Here is a 24,601-nt window from a genome sequence, read left to right on the forward strand (position 1 = left end):
TGGCTTTTTTTACTGTCAGTCCAGCCAAGTCGGGACAGTAAAAAAAGAACAATCACCCACACACCATGGAAGAAACCTCATGCTGTAGCGGGTCATTAGTTTATTTCACTTTTCAAAAACAAACTCCTGGTTTGTTTGATGGAGTCGTCTGTCAAACCTTTCCTACATTGACAGGAACCACCATCACAGTGGTTACTGTCAATATCTAGAGATGTCCGTTGGGCCGGCAGACATCCCTAAATTTGGCAGGTGGAGTAAAGGTAGGTTGGCAGACTTAAAGTCCACCAGCACTCTACAGGGAGTGCAGAATTATTAGGCAAATGAGTATTTTGACCACATCATCCTCTTTATGCATGTTGTCTTACTCCAAGCTGTATAGGCTCGAAAGCCTACTACCAATTAAGCATATTAGGTGATGTGCATCTCTGTAATGAGAAGGGGTGTGGTCTAATGACATCAACACCCTATATCAGGTGTGCATAATTATTAGGCAACTTCCTTTCCTTTGGCAAAATGGGTCAAAAGAAGGACTTGACAGGCTCAGAAAAGTCAAAAATAGTGAGATATCTTGCAGAGGGATGCAGCACTCTTAAAATTGCAAAGCTTCTGAAGCGTGATCATCGAACAATCAAGCGTTTCATTCAAAATAGTCAACAGGGTCGCAAGAAGCGTGTGGAAAAACCAAGGCGCAAATTAACTGCCCATGAACTGAGAAAAGTCAAGCGTGCAGCTGCCCCGATGCCACTTGCCACCAGTTTGGCCATATTTCAGAGCTGCAACATCACTGGAGTGCCCAAAAGCACAAGGTGTGCAATACTCAGAGACATGGCCAAGGTAAGAAAGGCTGAAAGACGACCACCACTGAACAAGACACACAAGCTGAAACGTCAAGACTGGGCCAAGAAATATCTCAAGACTGATTTTCCTAAGGTTTTATGGACTGATGAAATGAGAGTGAGTCTTGATGGGCCAGATGGATGGGCCCGTGGCTGGATTGGTAAAGGGCAGAGAGCTCCAGTCCGACTCAGACGCCAGCAAGGTGGAGGTGGAGTACTGGTTTGGGCTGGTATCATCAAAGATGAGCTTATGGGGCCTTTTCGGGTTGAGGATGGAGTCAAGCTCAACTCCCAGTCCTACTGCCAGTTCCTGGAAGACACCTTCTTCAAGCAGTGGTACAGGAAGAAGTCTGCATCCTTCAAGAAAAACATGATTTTCATGCGGGACAATGCTCCATCACACGCGTCCAAGTACTCCATAGCGTGGCTGGCAAGAAAGGGTATAAAAGAAGGAAATCTAATGACATGGCCTCCTTGTTCACCTGATCTGAACCCCATTGAGAACCTGTGGTCCATCATCAAATGTGAGATTTACAAGGAGGGAAAACAGTACACCTCTCTGAACAGTGTCTGGGAGGCTGTGGTTGCTGCTGCACGCAATGTTGATGGTGAACAGATCAAAACACTGACAGAATCCATGGATGGCAGGCTTTTGAGTGTCCTTGCAAAGAAAGGTGGCTATATTGGTCACTGATTTGTTTTTGTTTTGTTTTTGAATGTCAGAAATGTATATTTGTGAATGTTGAGATGTTATATTGGTTTCACTGGTAATAATAAATAATTGAAATGGGTATATATTTTTTTTTGTTAAGTTGCCTAATAATTATGCACAGTAATAGTCACCTGCACACACAGATATCCCCCTAACATAGCTAAAACTAAAAACAAACTAAAAACTACTTCCAAAAATTTCAGCTTTGATATTAATGAGTTTTTTGAGTTCATTGAGAACATGGTTGTTGTTCAATAATAAAATTAATCCTCAAAAATACAACTTGCCTAATAATTCTGCACTCCCTGTATCTGCCTTTATTCCTTCTACCAGACCATAAATCAGGCCCATAGTGAAGAGCTTGAAAGCATATACACGAATTATTGCACACAGGTGTGCCCAATGCCACTGGTGCCAATGACTGTGTCACATCAACACAATACAACTCTTAAGTTAGGAATGTTTTTACAACACTGTATCAGGTGAGAGGACGGTGGGCAGGTCCTATCGATCTGGTGAACACATAATTTTAAAGGCTCCTTTATGTTGTTGCTAAAGTTGGAAATCTTCAAAAGAAAATGAGGAGCAAAACAAAGTAGTAACATAATCTCACATACTGTGCCTAGCCGAAAGCCACAGGAGGCAATATGGAAAGTATCCTAGGGCTGTAAGGAGTGTCTGCACATTAGTATTACTGCAGAGGCTGCAAACTCTTAAGTGGTCTCTTCAGTAATAGAGATCATGCAGGTGTTACATGTGTGCAGGCGCATTAGCACACCCATCAGAGGCAAAACACAGTTTAAGCCCCCTGAGGGTTTTCCCTGAAAGTGGGGAAAGGGTTCTTCCCAACCATCAGATATCTTCCTGTAGGCAGGTGCAGTTACTCACTGCACCTGCTTCTTCAAGGGGGTGTATTAATTGTGCACCACATAGAAGGTGGTGCACATCCAGTGTGTCCCCTGAGGGCTTCCGCTTAAAATGGGGAAAAGGGACTCCTTGAACCTCAGACGTTCCACTACAGGTGGTTGCAGTCACTCACTGCACCCATCGCAGAAAGGGGATCCCTGTCCTCCTTCAAAAGGCAGACTGTTGTTGCCTGCAAATAAAAAACAGGCCAGCTTTTCAAATCGTTGATCTGCCTTACACTGATTGGCTGCCCCCAGAGCGGGCCCATGCTCATGGCTGTAATAGTGTGCAATGACGTGGTCTGTGCCTCATGTCCCCAGTTAAAAGGGTGCCAAGGCTCAACCAAAGTAGTACACCCAATACATAATGGCCATGATATACAAAGCTTATGGCCTTTAATCGAATGTCACAGAAATTGATGAAATAAGGGTGACAGAGGATTAGCAGGATCAGATTTCTAAGCACCAGTGAGTCTCTGGGCTGTTGCATTCTTTTCAATCTAATACAGCTCAATGTACTGCTGATGTACCAGGTACTGTATGTCACAAAGACCACATCTGGACAATGCTGGAGCAGCAGACTTTGTAAAGGACGAAGTTGAGTGGAGGACAATGTAAAGGAGATGATTCAGGTGACAAAAGTAAGTCAACATAATGGATCCAATCTGGGAAACAAAAGTCAGTCTGACATCCACTGTCCCACCTACTGCAGCAACAGTGGGACCTTAGTGGTTCATACGCAGGTCTAGGAAGATCAGGGTTACATCAGCATAGAAATAAAGGGGATTATCATAACAGGCAAAACAGAGACTAAGGGGGTCATTCTGATTTTGGCGGGCGGTGGAGGCCGCCCGCCAAAGTCCCGCCATCAGAATACCGCTGCGTGGTAAAAAGACCGCTGCGGTAATTCTGAGTTTCCCGCTGGGCGGGCGGGCGACCGCCAGAAGGCCCCCCGCCCGCCCAGCGGGAAACCCCCTTCCACGAGGATGCCGGCTCCGAATGGAGCCGGCGGAGTGGGAAGGGTGCGACGGGTGCAGTTGCACCCGTCGCGATTTTCAGTGTCTGCTATGCAGACACTGAAAATCTTGGTGGGGCCCTGTTAGGGGGCCCCACGACACCCGTTACTGCCAGCCAGGTTCTGGCGGTCAAAACCGCCAGAACCAGGCTGGCGGTAAGGGGGTCGGAATCCCCCTGGCGGCGCTGCCTGCAGCGCCGCCATGGAGGATTCCTCAGGCCAGGGGAAAACCGGCGGGAAACCGCCGGTTTCCCTTTTCTGACCGCGGCTTTACCGCCGCGGTCAGAATTGGCCTGGATGCACCGCCAGCCTGCTGGCGGTGCATCCGCGGTCCCCGGCCCTGGCGGTCCATGACCGCCAGGGTCGGAATGACCCCCTAAGTGTAAATTGAAGAGACTGGGTGGCAATGTGCACCTGTGAGGCTTTCCACATATATGCAGTTGTGGTTGGGATTTAAAAAGAGGGAGAAGGACTATCTGAGAATATTTGTCAGTAGGATGTAAACCACTCCATAAACCCACCGTCAATTCCAATGGACCAGAGCTGTGCCATTCGTAAGTCATCTAAAATACCAAGAAGAGCAGACTGCATCCAATAATGTGGATGAAAGTCAACTTAAAGATCATCAATGAGAACAGTTTTGCTCAGAAGCCCGTTCCTGCCTCTATCAAATGTTAAGGCACCAAATACCAAGGCTGAGTAGTCTTGATTTCACCTGATGACTTTATCATTCACCACCAGCCACTCCCTACCCCTTTATCTCACTCATTCGGTTATTTTTCATCACTGCTTCTATGTCACCATTTCTCTGCCAGTCTCTTTTTCCTTATTTCCCCCTTTTGTGTTGTTCTCTCATGCTCTGAGTCACAGTCTGATGAGGAAAATAAGTACTAGTCCCAAAAATGAGAGCTGGTGGGCCCCACCTGCATCACCGGCTCAAATTAAGCACTGCATGAGGGTGACTACTTACAAAAGACTGACAAACAATGGCTGCATTGCAGAGCAATAAGTGGTGTGAAGTTAACCCCATACAAAGAACGACAATCAGTCAGAGTGACATAGATAAAGATAATGGCAGTTCAAAACCAGCCTCAACAAGTTTTAAAGACAAGAGAAAGAATAAGAGAAAACAACACACAATATATGTGTCTGGTGCAAGAATCTAGAAAATTAAAATAACCTTGCTCATATGAGCCTGTAGGATCAGCCTAAACTGAGACACACCTCAGCCACCTAAATCACTGGTGTAACGTCTCATTCTCCCATCTTTGCCTGTCCAAGTAAGCGACTCTACGTGGAATGTGCATGAGGAAAATCAAAGGAAACTAAAGCAGAGATGAAGGTATATGTTTTGTACTTTCTAAGTACTAAAATACATTTCTTTAAGTGTTATACGTAGATTATTTTGCTCGCCAATTTAACCAATGGCTTTAACAGAAATTGTATCTACAAATATTTGCTGTGAAGTGAATCAGTGGGTCCACCCAAAAGTCCCAGGGACAATCTGGATCAGTAAGCAGACCATGTGTTACAGAAATATTCTGTGAGTGCCACACCGGAACTGTTTATAAAACCATTGGCATTTAAGTAATGTCTTGGACACACATGTACTGTAAAATGTACCATTAGGATCCTTTTTAGGTCGACCATAGCAGCGCGCAAGCACTGCTTTTCTGGCGTGTTGGTATGTATCTGGGCTTTTAACCACACCCACCGCACGCACATCACTATCACTCGTTCATGGGCTTGCCCATCAAAAATCCTTAATTTACATTGCTATACGTTTGTCCCTCCTTGGGGCGGGTCAGTTACTGCCTTGGACATCGCCCCTGTTACACGGCTAATTACACATTTGCCGATATGTTTGACTGCGAGCAAACTTTTTTCCTTTTGTGTGCTACTTCACGCTGATGACTTGGCACTTTGAATCGGCTTGCTTATACGAAACTGTTTTACTTTAATTTTCAATTTATGTGGCAAGAAGAGTCTGGTTAGGAGTTTACAACGCTAATAGCTCTACCTCGAGCAAATGAGAGACCCACTGCATTGCAAATGCTTGTTTCAAAATAATCTCAGGGCTTTAGAGTACCCTACATGTCTTCTGTGGGGAGAAAGCAGAGAGCCACGCTCACTGGCTTCGCTTGCTCACTATACGCAGCTTGGGGTGCATTAAAACTACTTCTGTTCAAGAAATCATTGACAATGAATGGGGCAACATCAACAAACAATAAAGTCAAACGACGAGAGAACGCCAAAAAAACTTCAAATGAGTCATGTTTTAAACGTTGGAAGTAGCCTGTTATCTCTTAAATATGCACACAGTCCCTTGAAAACAAAGTCTATATTTAAGGATTTATCATCCAATAATGAGCACTAAAAGAATTGAGCCTTGTTCACAAGATGCAACTGTGGGGCATTCTTTGTCTTGCAATCAGTGAGAGACTAGGTGATGGTTAGCACATGATGGTTAGCACATATTTATATCAGTCCTTCTAGTCCAACGATGAAACAGATCAACGTTTCCAACCAAACAGCTAAAAACCAGGGACTTTGTCTTCCACTGACAAGATTGTTCATGAAGAGCTTACTTTCCATGGGCAAGCACTTTACTTATGTTAAGTTCACATGGGACAGAAAAAAGATGCAATTAATTTCAGATGGTCTGATTACACCTTAATCTACCGCATCACACCATTTATGTTCAGATACAGGAATCTTGTAAGCTATTGACTAGCAAACTGAGCATATGCTGCAAAGCTGCACAATAATGCACATTTGCATTTATAAGCAACTATATCACCTTTTTATTTTACAGAAAGGACTAATAATTTTGCAACAAATTATACAAAAAACTATGTGTACGATATTTACCAACCTATCACACCTTTTTCAGTCAAAAAAGTTCCTTTCCTGTTTTTTTGCAAAACGGTGGGATTGATAGGTAAACAGTTTTATCACCTTTACATACCAGAGCAATATTGTTTTGATTCATTAAGAAATTGCTAAAATCAATCTGCATTCTGAATGTCACACATTCAAATCCCAACAGGTACGCCTTCCTCCTTACTACCATTGACTTGGGTAACACTAATATTCATTATAAACCTGCAGATCTCATTCTGGGCAGTCTACAGTTTAAGATTTAATTATTTCTAGTTGTTACACAATAAACAATGAAAAACAATGTGATACCTGATGCTAGGGATCGGGAGAGCATAGTCTGCAGGTGTAAACATGGGAGCCTACAATGCAAGCTTAAATGTCTGCCTTTAATTTTCTGATTAAAAGTGAATTGTGTCATCCTTAGTTGCTTGTAATAAAGAAACGATATAACTGCTCTAATGTAATAACATATCAGTTGAGTCACCATAAAAATCCCTAGTGCTAAAACTAGCAATCCAGAGAAAAAGCTAGTCCTGGAGAATAATTGCAGCTGCACATTAGAAAACGAAAACAAAAGGTGCTTTTCCTTCTTCTGCGCTGTTTTTCGCGATGAACAGTGATAAGCAGAAAGAAGGTATTTAAGGCAACATGCTTAAATGTTATTCCAGGCTTTAAGCAATGATAGAAATAATAAAATATCTCCTCATTAAGGTTGCTAGCTGGCTTTTTCTTATCAGCATGACCAATTTTCATGTACCAACGGGTACAAAAATGAAGAAAACCGCCTAAAGTTGGTATTTTTTCCCCTTATCTGTACATACCTTAAACTGTTGTTATAAGGAGAAAGCACTTTAAAATGTATTCCAAAGATATCTTAATGACCCCTGCCTGATAGTTAAAGTAAACAAAGAGAGAAGGGCCAGTTACAAATGAGAACAGATGATTTTTTTAGAAAAGTTCAATTCAAGTATTTGTTCCGGTAGTTCGCTGAAACCTAAAATGCGAACAAATGGCCCATATTTTTCTCTGGAAAAATGGCAAGCCTACTTTGTATGTTTCTACAAATTCTGAGCTACCGGGTTTTTGAAAATCCAACTTATTTTTAACATGTTCTGATATCTTTTCGCAACAAATATCTAAGTGGTGTGTTACATTTTGCACTGGAGATTCTAATTGTATTATTCATTTTTAGAAATATCATATCCTATTTATGTGGTTTGTGGGAAGGGTTATGGTGTAGCCATATATCAGAAGGCATAAAGGACCCCTGACATACAATAGTGTTCCATAACCTTCTGAGAAACCTCTTCCTCTTTATTGTCCTGGATCTCATCAGTGACTTGCAAACATCCTTTTAAAGTACAGCAGAGGGTACTCTATCTCATACATTACACAGAGTGATGAAAATCACCACTTCACTTCAGTCTCTACTAGACAAGACTCTCCAACGAACTCTGATATCAGTTTAAAAGAATGGCTATAAAGGCTTTGTATACACTCCCTAAAAAATAAAACTACCCTAATCCACAACACCAATAGTATGATTAACCAAACACTTTTCTTAAACAGGCAGCATACTGATTCAAAGTAAAATATTGAGAAGGACTAAAACATATTGCTCGATTTTTCAACACATTTGGTTTGCTTATCCTCAGATCTCACCTGGGGGTTGTCCATGTACCACAGTAGAAAGTTGGCCTTTGTGTCCAGGATGAAGTATCTACGGAGGAATCTGCCACATGCTTCATTTTCCTCGATGTCCAGGAATCCACAGATTCGGTTTTGCCGATCCACGTAAGGCATTCCTGTTTCTTTCTAGCATTACACTGAAGAAAAAAAACATGTCACCGAATTAGCATTGCCAATTCCAACATGCAGGCTTTGTACAAAGTAGCTTGGGTTTAACTGACTACATGCCCAGAATGCAAATTACTCCTGGATCTGAAAATTGCCATGTAGTGTTTCACATGAAAATCAAAAATACAGCAGTAAAGTTTTCTGACAATAGCACCAGGGACATATCTTGATCAGCACTGGGCATCAGCAAACTTGACTATTACTGCAATCCACACTGCTAATTTCAAATCCCTAACCTCACCCCAGCACCATCTTTAACCTTCACGATCCAAAGTAGCTATCACACGCAAACACCAGGCTGGCTGTCTTGCACTGAGGAGTACCTAACACTGTGCTTCCTATTGCTCCTCAGTTTAACTACTTTCCCTTTTATTTTATCGTGCCACTTCAAAAAATGATGCAAAAAGTTGTGCATATACCATTTCAGTTCTAAATGCCCAAGCAGAAGAGGATGAAACTGAGCAGACTCCAAGAATGTGGTGGGTGAGTCAAGCAGCATTCAGGACCCTTTAGACTTTCTGCCACTTACCTATTTGCATTGGAGTTTTAGGAGGCAGAATGGTTCTGCTGATGTGAAATTGAGGTACCACCAGGGAGCCTCCCTGATGGTCAGTGACTTCACATTGGCACTAATTTATTTGTGGCACTTCCCTCGTCATCTATTGAAGCCTTAGGCATTAATGTGATGCCTGTGATATTAAGCTACTTGCAGAGACAAGGTCCTTACCACTTTTGCTTGGTGGTGAGCCAGCAGGAGGACATCAGGAAAGGAACATAGCAGCGAACATTGCACTATGTAGGTTGTAGACCTATAGATCTTGGCTTTTAATGACTTTGTCACTGGCTGTTCTAGTGTGTATTAGCACCAGCATGCAAGCTCACACTTATCTGCCAAACTTGGAATGGGATTCCCGTTAAATGAAACCCATTTCAGGATGGCTACCATGCATCATGATTCATGTACATGCATGCATTTTGACAAATGCATCATGTTGTATGCACATCCGTGCGTGATGACGCATGAGTTGGTGTGAGTTATCACATGGCTGCCATTTTGATTTTTTAAATTTATTTCTCCAAAATGGAGAACAAATTCCACAATGGAATTTAAAAAAAAGAACAAATAAAATGTATGCAAAGGCACATGTTCCAGTAGGAATGGTTATAGTGAATCCTAGTTTGTTTTAATGTTTAATGGGATACAGGAGTTAGCTTAGCATTTGGCTTGCAGACTTGTGCCCCCGTCAACTATTGACTTTTACCCTACTTAGTTTGTTCTGTTTTAGCCCATTTATTTAATTAAATCTTTTAAGATGGCTGCCTTGTTTTTAGTTAGGCCTATGTTTAATTTTTGCGTTATCAGTGCCACCGTGCTAAGGCGTCAATATCAAGCGACAAAGATAAACAAACTGTGGGTGTTCACATTAGGTACTTTCCCTCTTCACGCTTTCGAGGGAATTGTTTATACAAATTACCGTCCCAAGTATGTCTTGTTATCTATTGTTTGGGAACAGACCTATGTCAGGGGTCCAAGCAGATCTATATAAATACTCCTCACTTTAACAGATAGTCAGAGGGGTTCCGACCAGATTCCATCACTACTATCGATACTGCACGTCACCTTGACGCTCTTCTCAAGGACATGGCATTGGCAGATAGGTTTATCATACCTAGCTCTCTTTTAGGTTACAGGTTAGGCTCACTATGCTGGGGTATTAGGACATATCTCATACTTTTTTTGGTCATTACATGTTGGCTGAATCTGGTTCGGAATTTGCAATCAATTTCTCGCATTGGATAACAAGAGTCTTCATTGTATTAAGTCAACACATTGGACAGTGCACACTCGTTCTATGGACTAACTGGGCATGTGTGCGTGGATTCAGAGTCTTTGGAGATTAATTGTTTCTCATGTAATTAGATGATTTGTGTTAGATTTGTGTTATTTATATTTGTAATGTAATAGTGTTGTGATATCCATGTTTTTCTTTTTGTAGTCATTTCTATGTACATATTTGTGTTATATTGGTATTTTCTGTTTGCATTAAATTCGTGATTTGAGTAGTGTAGTCTTGAAGCCATTACACACAATTGATATTTACTTGGATTATACTACATCCATTCATAGAAGCTTTAGTAGAATTGAAGGATCCTTGGACATAGCTATCAAATGAAACTAACTATTCTTAGTGTGCTCCATTCTTATTCCCGTTATAGTTTGTTGGTGCAAGTTATCTTGCCCCACAATACATGTTTGACAACAGGCCTGTTTAGAATGTATTGATCACTGTCATCACACCCTATATTAAAGGAAAGTGAGGCCTCTTGGTAGGGTTTTCTGTTGTCAATCATTTTGTGTAATGTTATTGCAAGATGGTGGGGGTCTTTGTATAAATGACTCTTGTCTTTACCAATCTGTTTCTTGCACTGTTCATTATCCTAATCATTGCAGCCCATGCAACTTATCGCAGATTGCAGTTTTGCTAAATAAAACCTATTGAAACTTTACTGCATCTTCTTCATTGCCTGTGTTTGATTGGGACATGGTGTTTATGTGAGAAAGGGGTAATCTTGGTTTAACCACGACACTCCCTGAGATGTCACATTCTTGAGTCCATGCGTAAAGGCTGCCACAAATCACCTTTTACTGTTTGGGTTTCTGGTGAGGTGCTGCTTGAGAGCCGGGAGGGTTGAGACGACAGTTGCGACTTGTTGTTGGACTGGCATTGTCGCCTACAAACATAAGTACTGTCATCCTTAAACCAGCAGTCTGACCTAGAGCAAGAGTCAAACTACAACATGGTCTAGATGCAAATCACAGCTACAGTGTCCAACAAAATTAATTAATAAATAACTGTAAAATATATAGGATTAGGAGGGGGAGGGAACCAAAGGTAGTGACTGTGGGGGGAGTAAATGACTTTGAGCGACTACAGCTGAATTGAAAAACACTGCAGCTGGGTAGTATTTAAAACATAAACAAAAAGAAGTGCAGGTTTGGGAGCGGTGGGAGGACCAATGCAAGACATGGGGGGTGGGTGGTGTGAGATAGAAAACAGCACATGTGAAAAGAAAAAGAAAACATATTTACCCCCAAGGAGTGAATAAAGTAAAAAATAAATAAAAAGTTACCTTAACTAAACAGTGAAAGTATCAAACACATTCAGTCAGAATAATGCAATACTGAAGTGCTCCTGGATGGGTCAAACAAGAACAGGGAGGCAAGCCACTGAATCAGGAGCAGGAAGGTACGCTAGATAAAAGACATCCAGTCATGAGCAAGGGACTGACCCAAAACCCACTCTAGCAACCATATTTATCAAAAAATCATGCAACGTAGTGCTGCAAGCCATCTTGCTATGCTGTGCGATTGGGAAAGGGCAGGAATCCACCACATTTACCATTATACAGCACATTTCTGTCTTTTCCTAGCGCTGGTGGACTTTTGACTGCCTAGCGGCAAAACAGGCACCCTAGGGCCATGTTGCAAGAGTGCCTGCGTTGTAGGGAGAATTGTTTTTGTGCAGGAGGGAACACCTTCCTGCACAAAAACAATCATCAGAGGCATTTTCCTCTTTCTAAGTGTGCTGCAGAATGCAGCACACTTAGAACGGGAAATAACAAGGAGAAATAAAGATATTTCTCTTTGTTGCGTTTCTAGTGGGGTGGTGTGAGATTCTGACACATTCCCAAATCTGGGAATGTGTCAGAATCCATGGGTGGATGTGTGGGAACACCTACACACCACCCATGGCGCGCTTCCCTGCTACAGAGTAATGCAAGTCAGTGATTTGCACTGCTTTGCGTTTCTCCGGATTTATCAAACCATTCAGGACAAGACAAGGTGGCATTGCTGGCTTGATAAATCTTATTTAGGTTTTGCATCCCCCTTGCATCCACTTGCATGATGCAAGGGTGACACAAAACCTTGATAAATATGCCCCTAAGTTTATTGGAAACAAAAGGTCCATCCAACAGACAGCTGTAGACATGAACTAAAAAGGGAAGATTCCTGGAATGCAGTTGACTTACAAGTCCCTGCACCTCTGGCAGAAGTGGATCATAAATGGGGGTGTTGGGGAAGTGGGGTATCACCTATTAGAATTACTATCACACAGACCGAGATACGAGGAGCTATAGAGAAAAAGCCAAACAAATACAAATACGTAATGGGCCTTTCACGCGTGCACAGTTTGTTTAAATTGGAGCACAGACGCAATAGTGTTCTCCAGCAATGTACTGTGTATCCAGCCAATGGTATATCAGCACAGTCTTCGTAGCAGAACCAATCATCATGAGGCACAAGCTGCCTGGTGATTGCCTTAATTACAGTGAAAAGCGAGAATTGGAATGCAAGCAGGAATCAGAGAAGCACCATCTAGACAAGGTACGGAAGGCAGCCACAGCAAGGAATGTTGCAGTGTAAGAACAAAATGTCTTTGTTGGTGGTGTCTGTAAGTTAGCAAGAGTGTGTGTGCGTGTGCAAACACCTGTATTTGTGTGTGTGTGTGTTGTGTGTGTATGCGTCTGTGTGTTTGTTCAAGGATGACTGTATTGAAGTAGAAATTGTCAGGTGAAGACTGCATGATGATACTAACCTTTGCTATAAAGTTGACCCTAGTGTAACGGTGGTAATGCTTGGCATATTGTGGATGCTAAATGGCTGGTGTCCCTCCCTGATATAATTACTGCTCTGGTATAATGTTGGTGTTTCTTGGAGAATTATGGTCATCAATGACTTGATGGACACTCAATCCTCGCATAATGAGGTACCTGGAATATTAGTGTCATTTTTGGTATGTGATGCACATTTCTGGCATGGCATGGTGAAGCATGGCTGTAAAATATCTGAAAGTATCTGTCCATCTGTGAAACTTGATAGATATACCAAACTGATGCGTAGCATCACTCAAACATGTAATTAATGAGCATTAAAAATTGATATTTCAGAACAGCAATCATACTCTTCATAAACAGGATAAGCTCTGTCTAAATTGATAGGCTGATGCTTGAGGAAAAATGATTACATTTCCAAATATATATTTAACGATAATCACTACAGCTGTCTGGAAGACTCTTTACCAAAGGTGTAACCTGAGCACTAGAAATGCTCAATGAACCGGAACAATCTATTTGCTCCCCGAAATTGTGAAATGTATGTTCCTACCCTTCCTCTTCCTAGTATATTCTCACCATAACAAAAGGGCAGGGTGGAAAAATGAAAGGAAGTCAAATATAGAAGAGAAGAAAAACGTTCTGATGAATTTCATGCCATGTCAAATAGCATTTTCTAAAATGTATGCTTCACCTATCATTTTTTAGACATTTTTAGGGAAATAGTAAAAAGGATTCTTTTGCCACCATATTTAAATATGTTTTTTTGGGCGGGTGAACCGTCAACATCTCTGCAAAATATCAGACTTGCTTGCCGCATTATGAAATTATTGGAACGTTTCATGAGCGCCTCTTCAGAACCTATAATTGTTTAGAAAATGTACATAAAATATGCTGTGAAATGCACAAGGTGTACCACTTTGGAAGAAGTTTGACTTGAATGCCTCATTCAATTACTCCACGTAATTTGGGCTAGTATTTATGCCCGCCGACTTTTAAAAATCACTAGCCTCAACTGACTCCAGGCATACCTGGGACTGAACATCAGAGAGGTTTTGTGCAAGATTTTCTCTTTAAGACATGAAACCAGATGAGTATGGAAAATTGTGGTAATTATCAGAAAACTACACTAATACTGAGATGGATGGAGACGATCAAAGTGAGAGCAGGATCTTCCAGTGATATAAGGTGATCTTAAGGAAATAAACATTATTTTATGAGCTGCACTTCACAGTAGGAGATCCAATGAAGAATTCTAAATGTTCTGGATCTCAGCCCAGAAACAGAGAAGAGTATTTTGCAGTCAAGAATTACCTGTTCGGCAAGCATCACTATGGCACAGCAAATGTGAGTGTCTAGTTTATGGGGAATATATAGAGACAAGTGTTTTATGACTTTCAACCTATTGTCAAACACTGGAATCACTTGCTGTAAGGAAACTGGGCTATTAGTTGTGCAGGATGTGAGGCCTATGCAAGTAATAAGTCCACAATAACCCATTTACTGAAAACCAAAGACTCATTGTAGCCTTGACTCTCTCAGGGTAGCAAAGCAGAGGAGACTAAGATCTACTCAGGGAGGTGGTGTGGGCTAGTAATCACAATTCGCTGACAAGCAATAATAACACTCAATAAATGATTGCCCAGTCTATGTTTATTACACACACTACTTAATAATATGTAGTCATTTACAAATATATATTGGGCTGGTGAAAATACTATTGATGATGTTACATTTGATCCTAAACGGGTCATGACCCCAAAGATTCAATTTTCCCCCGCCCATGGAATATGGCACATATAACCATACAGGAGGGTGCCATCTTAAATCGAACAGGCCTATTAACTTCATCAGTGTTACCATACAAAAAGACCAGAATCACATGCTATAATGCATCACTCTATCATTGACTTCCATAACCATTTAATTCGATTTCATAACACATTGCAATCATCTACAATCATTAGAATTTATAAGCATTGCAATCATCTATGAAATGTCATTACTGTCAGTAACAACGCACACTTTAATAAAACATTGTAAAGCTCTATTACGAGTGTCTGTGTCTTTTTAACCAAATTTAGGGCACAGACATGTAGCCATAAAGCCAACCAACAGGGACTGATACTCTCCGGGGCTATAGAACACATAATCCAACGGTGGGGATTTTCAAACTTAGGGCCTGATTTAGAGTTTGGCAGATGGGGTTACTCCATCACAAATGTTACGGATATACCGTTTGTTGTATTACGATCCCATTATAGCCTTTTGAGGTCATAATATAGCGGCCGGGATATCCTTCACGTTTGTGACAGAGTGACCAGTCTGCCAAACTCTTAATCAGGCCCTTAGGCTGCAAAGCTAGGAAGGTCATCATTTTTTTTACAGTAAACTTAGGGTCACTTTGCAAAATTTCTTGGTGGAGAGCTGCTGCACTCCTGCAGCTCTTCGCACTCTCTTATGGTCATTGGTAGGGCCCAGCTAAACTGGGTAAACTGGGGCCACCACATCAAGTAAAAGCTTTGAGCAAAACTAAGTCCTATAAGGCATTATGGGGCAGCCCTCGAGGGAGTGTGCATATGTGATAAGCAGCTCCAACTGCACTTCCTGTCTGTAGGGCTTCGTGTCCCACATCTTCTTGCACATTTCCTTTTTTATTTATTCCTTGGGGTTGTCTGGTCCCACCCACATACCCTGCCTGTTGCTTACATTAGGACCACCTTGGGGAACCCAACCCTGTTTTCCCGTACCTGCTTCCTGCCTGGCTGGTACCCTGTACTGCCATCATGGGAGCCAGCAGCGTGCTTCTCCCCTGCCTTATCCATGTAGGGAGGATGTATTTTTGTGGTGGCGGTCCCACTTCTCAAGTCATGGTTACAGGGAGTTGGGGCAAGCCCACCACAGTTGGAGGGAATGCGGCAACCCTTCCCATGCTTCTTCCATTGTCAGGGACCAGAGATTCGATACTGAGCCCTTCCTTCTGCTCAAGGGTATGTGAGGGTGCTCCTCATCCTTGACTTGTGTCGGAGGCCCGGAAATGGGCTCTTGCTTTTGACTTGGGTGAGTGCGACGGTGCTCCCCCAGTTTCCTTGCATGGTGGGGGCCCAGAGATCTGGTCCCAGCCCCCCCCCCCCCCTTAATGAATGAACTGGGCGGAGAGATGAGACCCCATGGTCTGAAGGACTCTGGAACGGGGAACCCTTGCATGCCCCTCCGAGCTCATACATTTTTTAATCTTCATTGACCTCCAAGCCCTGGCCAGCACTGGAGGTTTCTTGAGATCTGACGACAGAGCTCCAGGTGTTCTTTTTCTCAGCTGAGGTTCAAAGGTCAAATCTGTTTTCTTGTGATATCTGAGGCTACACTGAACCATTTTGCACAAACTAGGGCTCATTTCACTCCTGGTGGTGAGCCGTAGCCATCTGGAACCTTATCCACAGGCTTCTAAGATGGTATCTTTTGTAGGAAACTGGTTCCACTGACTCCCTGTCCCAGTGTTTCTCTTTTTTCTTTCCCTCTGGTGGTTCTCTCCTCTTGCTTTGGCATAGTAGTCTAGTTCTTCCCCCAAATGGCTCTTTGGAGGTTTAAGGAGACTAGCTTCACTGCTCCTGTGGAGACACACCGGTCCTGTGTTCAACTGTAGGCAGACTCCTTAGTTCATTAGGGCATCATTTTTCTTGTCCCTCCAGTTGTCCATGATGCTGCCACCATCCAGTCCCAATGTCAATTCCAACAACAACTTCTCTCCCTTGTGCAAGAGTTTTTAAATGGGGGTGGAAGGTCTAGAAGACAGGCACCCATGGCCAATCCTAGGTTACCACATCACCACTTCACCCCTGTCCCAACCCTTCTGCAGAGTATGCTAGGACATTTCAAGAGGGCATCTTCTAGAAGTCACTAGCCACATCTCTTCCGGGGGCCTTAGCTTTGCCCCTCGCTGGCGTCACTGCCAGAGCCATTCCCACCAAAAGTGCAAACAGTAGTCTTCCCCTACTGTGTTGGCTCCAGCAGTCTGGGCTTCCTCCTTTTTTCAGTGGGCCTGGGCTGTCCCAAGACTTGTGCAGTGTGATGGCTAATTAACAAACGCATATGTCCTTTCCTACTCCTTCCTCCTCAAAAGCTGAGTTAAAAACCATTATCTACTTCTTTTGTGTGAATGGACAGTTGTTCCCTCAGATGGGGAGCAGTCTGATTAACTTTGCCCCGCAGGGTGTCTAAAGGTCAGGGCTCTGATCCTGAGCTAGAGAAATATGAAAATGAAATTCTGGACATATATGTTCCTGGGACTTGCATATTCAATCTTGGCACACGTGTTTCACCCCAGTTTGATATCTTGCTGGGCCTTGTGGGCTAAAGGGTAGCACAATTGCACTCTAAGGCAGACCCCCCTCGTATGTATACATAAAGTGTCATTGCAGACATAAAAGTAAACCACACTGACTTTACCAGTGAGTGCCCACTAATATTTTTATCTTTATTACTGCAATTTACTCCCTCCTTTATATCTTTTGCTAACTCTTTTTCTAATGCACTGTGATGCAACAAGTAGGTGGTCGGTGGAAAATCATCAATAGAAATACAGATGTATAAATTCAGCTGTAGTGAACTCCTGGAAAAAGATCATTGAGCTGGAGGTATGCAAATCATTTCCTGAAATTGTGATATAACGAGTGATTTCCTTTTTTTCCCTCTCAGATCTCTACTCACAGAAATGTTTTACATTAAGGCTGGATTCTGAGCAGCTTAGTTAATTTAAGAATTAATACACATGCTCTGAAACTATTATATAAGCTTATTGAACAGTGTTTATCAATGCATTGTTATGATGAGTTAAATGTTTAAAGTGAGAACAAAATCGGTAATAATATTGAACCAACAAGAAAAGTGTTTAAGCAAACAAATACATTTATACATCTGGCAGACAATACGTCATCAATATTTCAGAGATGGAATAGTCTTCAGTGTTAATGAAACCAAACATTTTTCACAATTTACACAGTACAAATATGAAAGCAGATGGACCATTTTTGGGATTTGCTAGAGCTTTAGATCTCTTGCACACCTAATAACTAAGTAGCTTTAATAGGCTGCTCAAAGAACTATTTATGACTTTTTTTGTTTCGTTAAACGGTTGGTTGATGATTGGTAGTTGGATATTGCACACAGTGTGTGAATCTACCAAAAGGAAACATTGTGTCTCCAGTGAACCTGCCAAGTTCCTGCCCTTAGCATGGCTCCCACCCAGGACATGCTTACGCAGTTAGGCAGGAGAGGACTGCCTGCTCAAAGAATATACAGCCTTTACCTTGCAGTCTTTAGCCCTCAGGACATTACCACATATGCATTTACAAGGCAGGTATGTTCTATGCAGGCCTTTATTTGATATTTTATCTTGAGGCTACAAGAGGAGTGTAAGGACAACAGTTCCTCATCGCTCTTAGCACTGACCTATAACTAGCCTTAGAGGCAAATAAGAGGATGTATACTTCTGTGATGGCTTAAATATGTTATGTATTGGATTGTCTTACCGCTTGTAACAACTCTGGAGTAACCTACAATCAGAATTTACTAGTTGCTAACCATCCTCAAATCAGCTTGTGAATTGTGTGTAATTTCCCCCCTTCAGTTTTCTGTGTAGTATTTAACTGTGTAATCGTTGAAAGTGTTTTTTCTTCCTCAAATAAAAACCTTGGCTGTACAATGATTTTCAAAATGTTGTTTCATGCTTTACTGAGTTTTGAATCATTACTCTGGGATTCCCGAAAAAGTTCCCAAATATACTTACTTCTGCATCCTTTTTTTATTCTGTCTTCTGTAAGTGCAACTCGTGCATTTTTGTCAAGTCCAAGGGCAGAGGAATCTTATTTAGCCATTGTCCTTCAGAATGTCCTCCAGCACTGTGATTCTCCTCGCTATCTACAAGCTAAAAGATGCGTGTTTGACACTGTATTACACTACGCAAAAAGTGTCCAAGTATTTGTTAGATGGACGTGAGGATAAGGCCTGCAAATGGTGCCCATTTCAGGGATATGCACTCTATGGGATTTCTAAATGGTCATATGCTTACTATTGTAGTGCAAAACAATGACAAAATGATAACACACACATATTCACTAACATAAATCGTTAAAGTGACGGTATATATAGGTGTTGGGATGAGCCATGTGCTAACGTTAAAAATCCCAAACAGTTATAGTTTAGTTGTGTCCCCATAATGACTTGCTTATGATTTCATATTTTACATCATTCAGGACATGTGAAATGGCCCAACTGATAGAGATGCTAGCTTCCTTTCCCTACATTGGCTAATTTTAAAGCCTTATTCAAGGCACACACCAGGATCAGGGCTAAACGCTTGCACAACAGGCTGCAATTTACAATCCTGTTCATCTCAGTTTCTCTTATTTTGCTTTATTTCAAATTCTTAGGGCCAGATGTACGAAAAAATAGCAACACGCAAATTGGTCGCAAAGTGGTTTGCAAATGTAAAAAAGTTTTTTTGTGATGTACAAAAGCCATTTGAAAACCAAAAATTGTGATGTGACTTGTTTGAGAGTCTGTATTTTTTGCAACCAAAAATAGCAAATCGCATTTTAGAAATACCTAACAGCATTTTGCAAACGGTATGCTACAGGCAGTCACAAATAGCGAATAGTCACTATATGGCCCATTTGCACATGCAACTTACCACCAGTTCAAACCTTCAATATTCAAGTGGTATGCAATGCCCACCATATAATAACTGATAGTAAGTCGCAATATCCAGGAAGCACCCATGACTCCTTCATGTTTAGGCACAGTGGAATATACAGACAGCTGGAAAGAGTGGAGTTTGATGATGGATATTTATTAGGTAATTTCTTTAAAAATGAATCCACCCATGTTTCTATCATTTAGTCACTTCAATCACCTAAACTAGTGGTGTATTTCATTATACATGTTAATGCACTTGTGTTTTAGTCAATATCAATAGTGCTCGAATCAGTCTTGTACAGCACTCCCTGTCATGTATACGCTATTAAACGATAAATCATTCGTCATTTGAACCAATTACTCTCACAGCCCATACTTGACTCTTTGCAAATAACTTTACCTTTATTTTCGGTATTTGATGTTGAATCAAACGTAACATCCACAGCACCCGTCGACCAACCCCGACTAATCGAAGCAACCCCATTTTAAAGGGCGGAGAATACAAACAAAGCACTGTTCATACGTCACCAATCAGAAGCAGACGCCCTAACTATCCCAAAACGTAGGTTCCCATATTGAAAAGGCACAGATCTTACACAGATCACCTCTATATCTTTAGCTGTAAGTGCATTTAAAATAATCTGTGAATTCCATTGAAAAAGGTGATATGAATACATAAAATGCCGTAATCTTCGCACTTGCGAATTGACAAAGACTAGTTATTCCCAAAATTCATTGATAGCTTATAAAGAATATATTGACCATATTATTTGTCATTCTACACGAAACTTAGCCAGACATAACTCCAAGGCCATTTTCACGTCCCCATTTCCGGAAGGCGGGATACCCAATTAAAACAAGGCTCCCAGACCTCCAGTCAAAGTAAGAATCGAAAGAGTACCATCATAGAGTTGGTCGCCATATTAGAATGGGCACAAGGCCCAGGTGTGTAACACCCAAACACCAAGCAATAAATCAGGGCTAACCCCGATTCAACAACCAAAGATAGTATTAGCCACTCTCCAAACACAAACAATGCACGAGCAATGAGATCCTGTAAAGACCACAGCGCATCCCCAAACACTAGTTTCACATTACCTTCACAATCAAATTGCATCTTCACAACAAGCCGAACATCGCTGTTTCAAATAACGCATCATAAGTTCCAATGACCGCCTCTATACTCCTTAATCAACAAAAATTTGTCCCAATGTGATTGTACCTTGTAATTCATCCAGAGCATGATTTATAGTATCACAATCTCTGAAATAAGGAGAATGAAAAAGAAAAGAAGCAAGAGAAAAATTATGTCAGAAGATTAAAAATAAATAACTCCTTAAATAAATAGTAAGAGGAGGTGTCATGCACAAACAAATATACATAATTTATGAGCTAGGGCACACTTTGATACATTTTTCAAAAACCTTGTTGTCTTTATATGCATCCCCATTATTCATACTTATAACACAGTTCCATATTACTAACAATCATTAACTTCATAAACACTGATAGATTTTAAATACATCCATTCATTAGTCCTGTCAATAACATATCACCAAAGAAACTTGTTCGATTATCTGATGTATTTAATTCATATCTTCCTCAATTGATGTGTGATTATAAGAAATGGTGCATCTCATTATCTAAATTCATGCCCAGTTCTATAGTCTTAAGTCTAATTATCCATCTAGCCTCATTGTTTTTTCAGTTCAGTCATCCGATTACCACCTATGGGATGTACAGGGGTTTGGCTAATACCAATATATTTGATCATTGGGACATCCGATGTTGGATGTTCCTTATTGATATGACGAATTATAGGAGAGGAGAGATCATTGCTTCTCAGTGAACGCATATGTTCCTGAATTCTCTCCCTTAAGGCCCTAATTGTACTTCCCACATATATTTTGCCACAGTCACATAGTAATACATAAACAACATATCTTGTATTGCAATTAATCAAAGTCTCAATTTTATATGTTTTACTACCATTAAAACTAATGTTGAAAGTTTTGTGCAGAGCTATGCTGCACATATTACATTGGCTACATTTATAAAATCCACATATTTTACCAGATAGCCATGTTGCTGTATTATCCTTAGTCGGAGGCAAGTAACTCTTGCACACCACATGTCTAATGGTTCTGCCCATCTTGTGGATTATTTTGGGTTTAGAAGGTAATATGTGCAGTAAGGTACAATCTGTGCGCAAAACATTCCAATATTTAAGTAGAATTTTGTAAATATCATGACTGAAAGGTGTGCAAAACCATATGGATTTCTGTGATGATGGATTTCTGGTCTTTTTTTGTTTTCTCAATAGAGATGTTCTAGGTAACTTATTAATCTCTTTTCTAGCTGCTGTTATTGTTTGTTTTGAACAGCCTCTTTGTAAGAATCTCTTTTCTAAGTGATCCAACTCCACCTACCATGAGTCAGTTTTGCTACAATTCCTTTTTATTCTAGTCATTTCACCAAAAGGTATCAATTATTTGGGTAATAGGATGAGAGCTATTAGCATGTAGCAATGCATTACATGTTGGGGGTTTACGGTACATTTTTGTTTGAACTGTATTATCCTTAACAGATAGTTCCAAATCGAAAAATTGTACGTGGTCCTTGCTATCTTCATATGTCATTTGTATATTGAAGTCATTTGTATTGATGTAATTATAAACTTCTAACAATAACGATTCTAATCCTGTCCAGATCAACAATATATCATCAATGTACCACCCCCTAAAAAAGATGTGTTCAGTTAAATGTGGGGGACCTCTTTGCCAAAAGTGTATTCTCTCAAACAGGCCCATATATAGATTTGCATATGATGGTGAGAATTGTGAGCCCATGGCTACTCCCTGGGCCTGTCTAAACCATTCACCCTCATTAATAAATACATTATTCCCCAATGTAAAGTCAATCATTTGTAACAGCATGTCAGTATGCTCCAAATGTGAAGCTGATCGATTTGAGAGGAAATGGCGCACTGCTTCCAAACCCTTGGTTTTGGGTATACATGTATATAGCAAGCTAACATCCATTGTTACCCAGATCATCTCTGGTGCCCATGTAATATCTTCTAATTTCAAAAGGACATCCTTTGTGTCCTGCAAATATGATGGTAGACTTTTAACAATTGGTTGCAAATAACTATCTATATAGTCAGAAAGCCCCTCAGTGGGTGAACCAATCCCTAATATAATAGATCTTCCCGGAGGTGATATATTGTTCGTATGCATCTTGGGTGCTCTCGGATGCACATTAAGTATATACCTACATTCCAAATCAGAAATTAAGCACTGTTCCTGCCACATGTGTAATAGTGTACCCAATTTCTGAACCATCTGATTCATCAGATTTTCTTTCAATTTGGTATAAGATGTTATGTCTGCCAATTGTCGATAAATTCCATTGACATAGTCAGATCTGTTCAGAATGACTATATTACACACCTTGTCTGCCTCTTTAATGACCAACATCCGATTGTCACATAGATTTTTTAAAACCAATTTTTCCTTTCGATTTACATTATGTGATATGTACGATTTTCCGCCATTGATCTTTTTTTCTAGTCCATTTAAACCATCTTTAACTAACTTGCCAAAGATATCTATAACGTTATCAGAGGGCAGTACAGGTGAAAAATTAGATTTGGATTTAAATCCACTATTAAGAGTTAGATCTTGTTTAATTCTTAAATCCTCTAATAGTTGTTGCCTGTCAAAATCATCGTTATCCATATAATCCAAGGAAAGTAAGATCTGAATATCCTCAGTATCTTTTATCATATACTCACTGGGTGGTAACTCAACTGAGTCTGTGTATGATTTGTTATTCTTTTCCAAAAAGTATTTTTCAAGTTTTAGCTGTCACAAAAATTTAAACAGATCTACATTAACTTGTGTCATATTGCAATGTTTTGAAAGACAAAATCCTATCACTTTGTCTAACACATTTATTTGTTCTTCTGTTAATACACAATCAGATAAATTAACAATAGACATGTCATCATTTCGAGTAATATTGTCACAATTGCATTCCCATCCTGAGAACATATTGTTGTCAGTTGTTTTGATTCCTGGACTTGGCAGTCCTGATTTGTAATCCTGTAGCTGCCGTTTCCCCGACACTCCCTTCTCCTTTTCCACCTATGTGTTCTCTTTCTTGTTTTGGCAAAATCTATTGCGAAAAGTTCCTTTTGTTCCACAACCGATATCTTTTGGCCTCCTGTAGAAAACCTGAGGAAGCAATTTGATCTGTATTTGAAACTACACATGCATTATCACTTGATTAATCCTCTCTCTCCTGTTCCCCTGAAGTAACGGAGAATTCTGACTCACTGTCCGATACATCTCTTATATCAAGTGTATTATTATTAGGAGATTTAATTGAGATATCATAACTTGTTTTTTTGCAAAAGTGTAAATTCATCCATTCTTGTAATCACTATCATCCCTTTGTATCTTACTCAATTTGTTATTCTTTAAGTATAGTTGATGTTTATCCAATACATATTTTATTATCTTATCATTTTTATCTTTCACCTCCGGTAAGTGAAGGGCTTGAATCTCTAGTTCCAATTCTCGTATCTCTTTCAATAAACTCTCTGTCTTTTCTTCTGCATGTTGTATTAAAATTTGCATCATGCCCTTGGATGTCTCAAAAAGTAATTACTCCCAATCTGACATATGCTTGGGCGATAGATCCTCAAATGAGGGAAATATCACTACTCTGAGACCCTGAGGCACTTTTTTGTCTGTAATGTATTTCTTCAATACTGTTGAGTCCCACCAACGGGACAATTCTTGTTTTCAAAGTTTTTCCAATCAAATGTATTTTTTCTTTATAACTGCTGGTTGTTTCCATCCTCACTGAGCTATACAGCCCTCCTCTAATTTTTGTTCAAACATTTCTAGAAATATCTTATTTCTTCATCCCCAAATGAATCCATTTGAGTTGGCAAGCTGCCCAATCACAATTAGTCAACAATATTTTAATCTCTCAGGGAGTGCAAACTGTCACTTAGAAATTCAAAAGACTCAAGGCAACAATGACTTCATTTAACTGCACATCCCCAAAGTTTGCT

The 24,601-nt window shown here is 40.6% G+C and overlaps 1 protein-coding gene across 5 annotated transcripts in view; it reads right to left on the reverse strand.

The window, feature by feature from the left end:
* PLEKHA2 (pleckstrin homology domain containing A2) overlaps window positions 1-24,601 on the reverse strand; it is a 766,829-nt gene that overhangs the window by 452,648 nt on the left and 289,580 nt on the right. For 4 of the 5 annotated variants that reach the window (XM_069213872.1, XM_069213873.1, XM_069213874.1 and 1 more), the window contains one exon: window positions 8,014-8,177. In XM_069213872.1, the coding sequence (XP_069069973.1) occupies window positions 8,014-8,154 (141 nt within the window). In that variant the 5' untranslated portion in view covers window positions 8,155-8,177. Of the gene's footprint in view, window positions 1-8,013; window positions 8,178-20,613; window positions 20,779-24,601 lie in introns of all 5 variants that reach the window. The other variant, XM_069213875.1, reaches the window with a different exon arrangement.

This window comes from Pleurodeles waltl, chromosome 11 (assembly GCF_031143425.1).
Source record: "Pleurodeles waltl isolate 20211129_DDA chromosome 11, aPleWal1.hap1.20221129, whole genome shotgun sequence".
NCBI lineage: Eukaryota > Metazoa > Chordata > Amphibia > Caudata > Salamandridae > Pleurodeles > Pleurodeles waltl.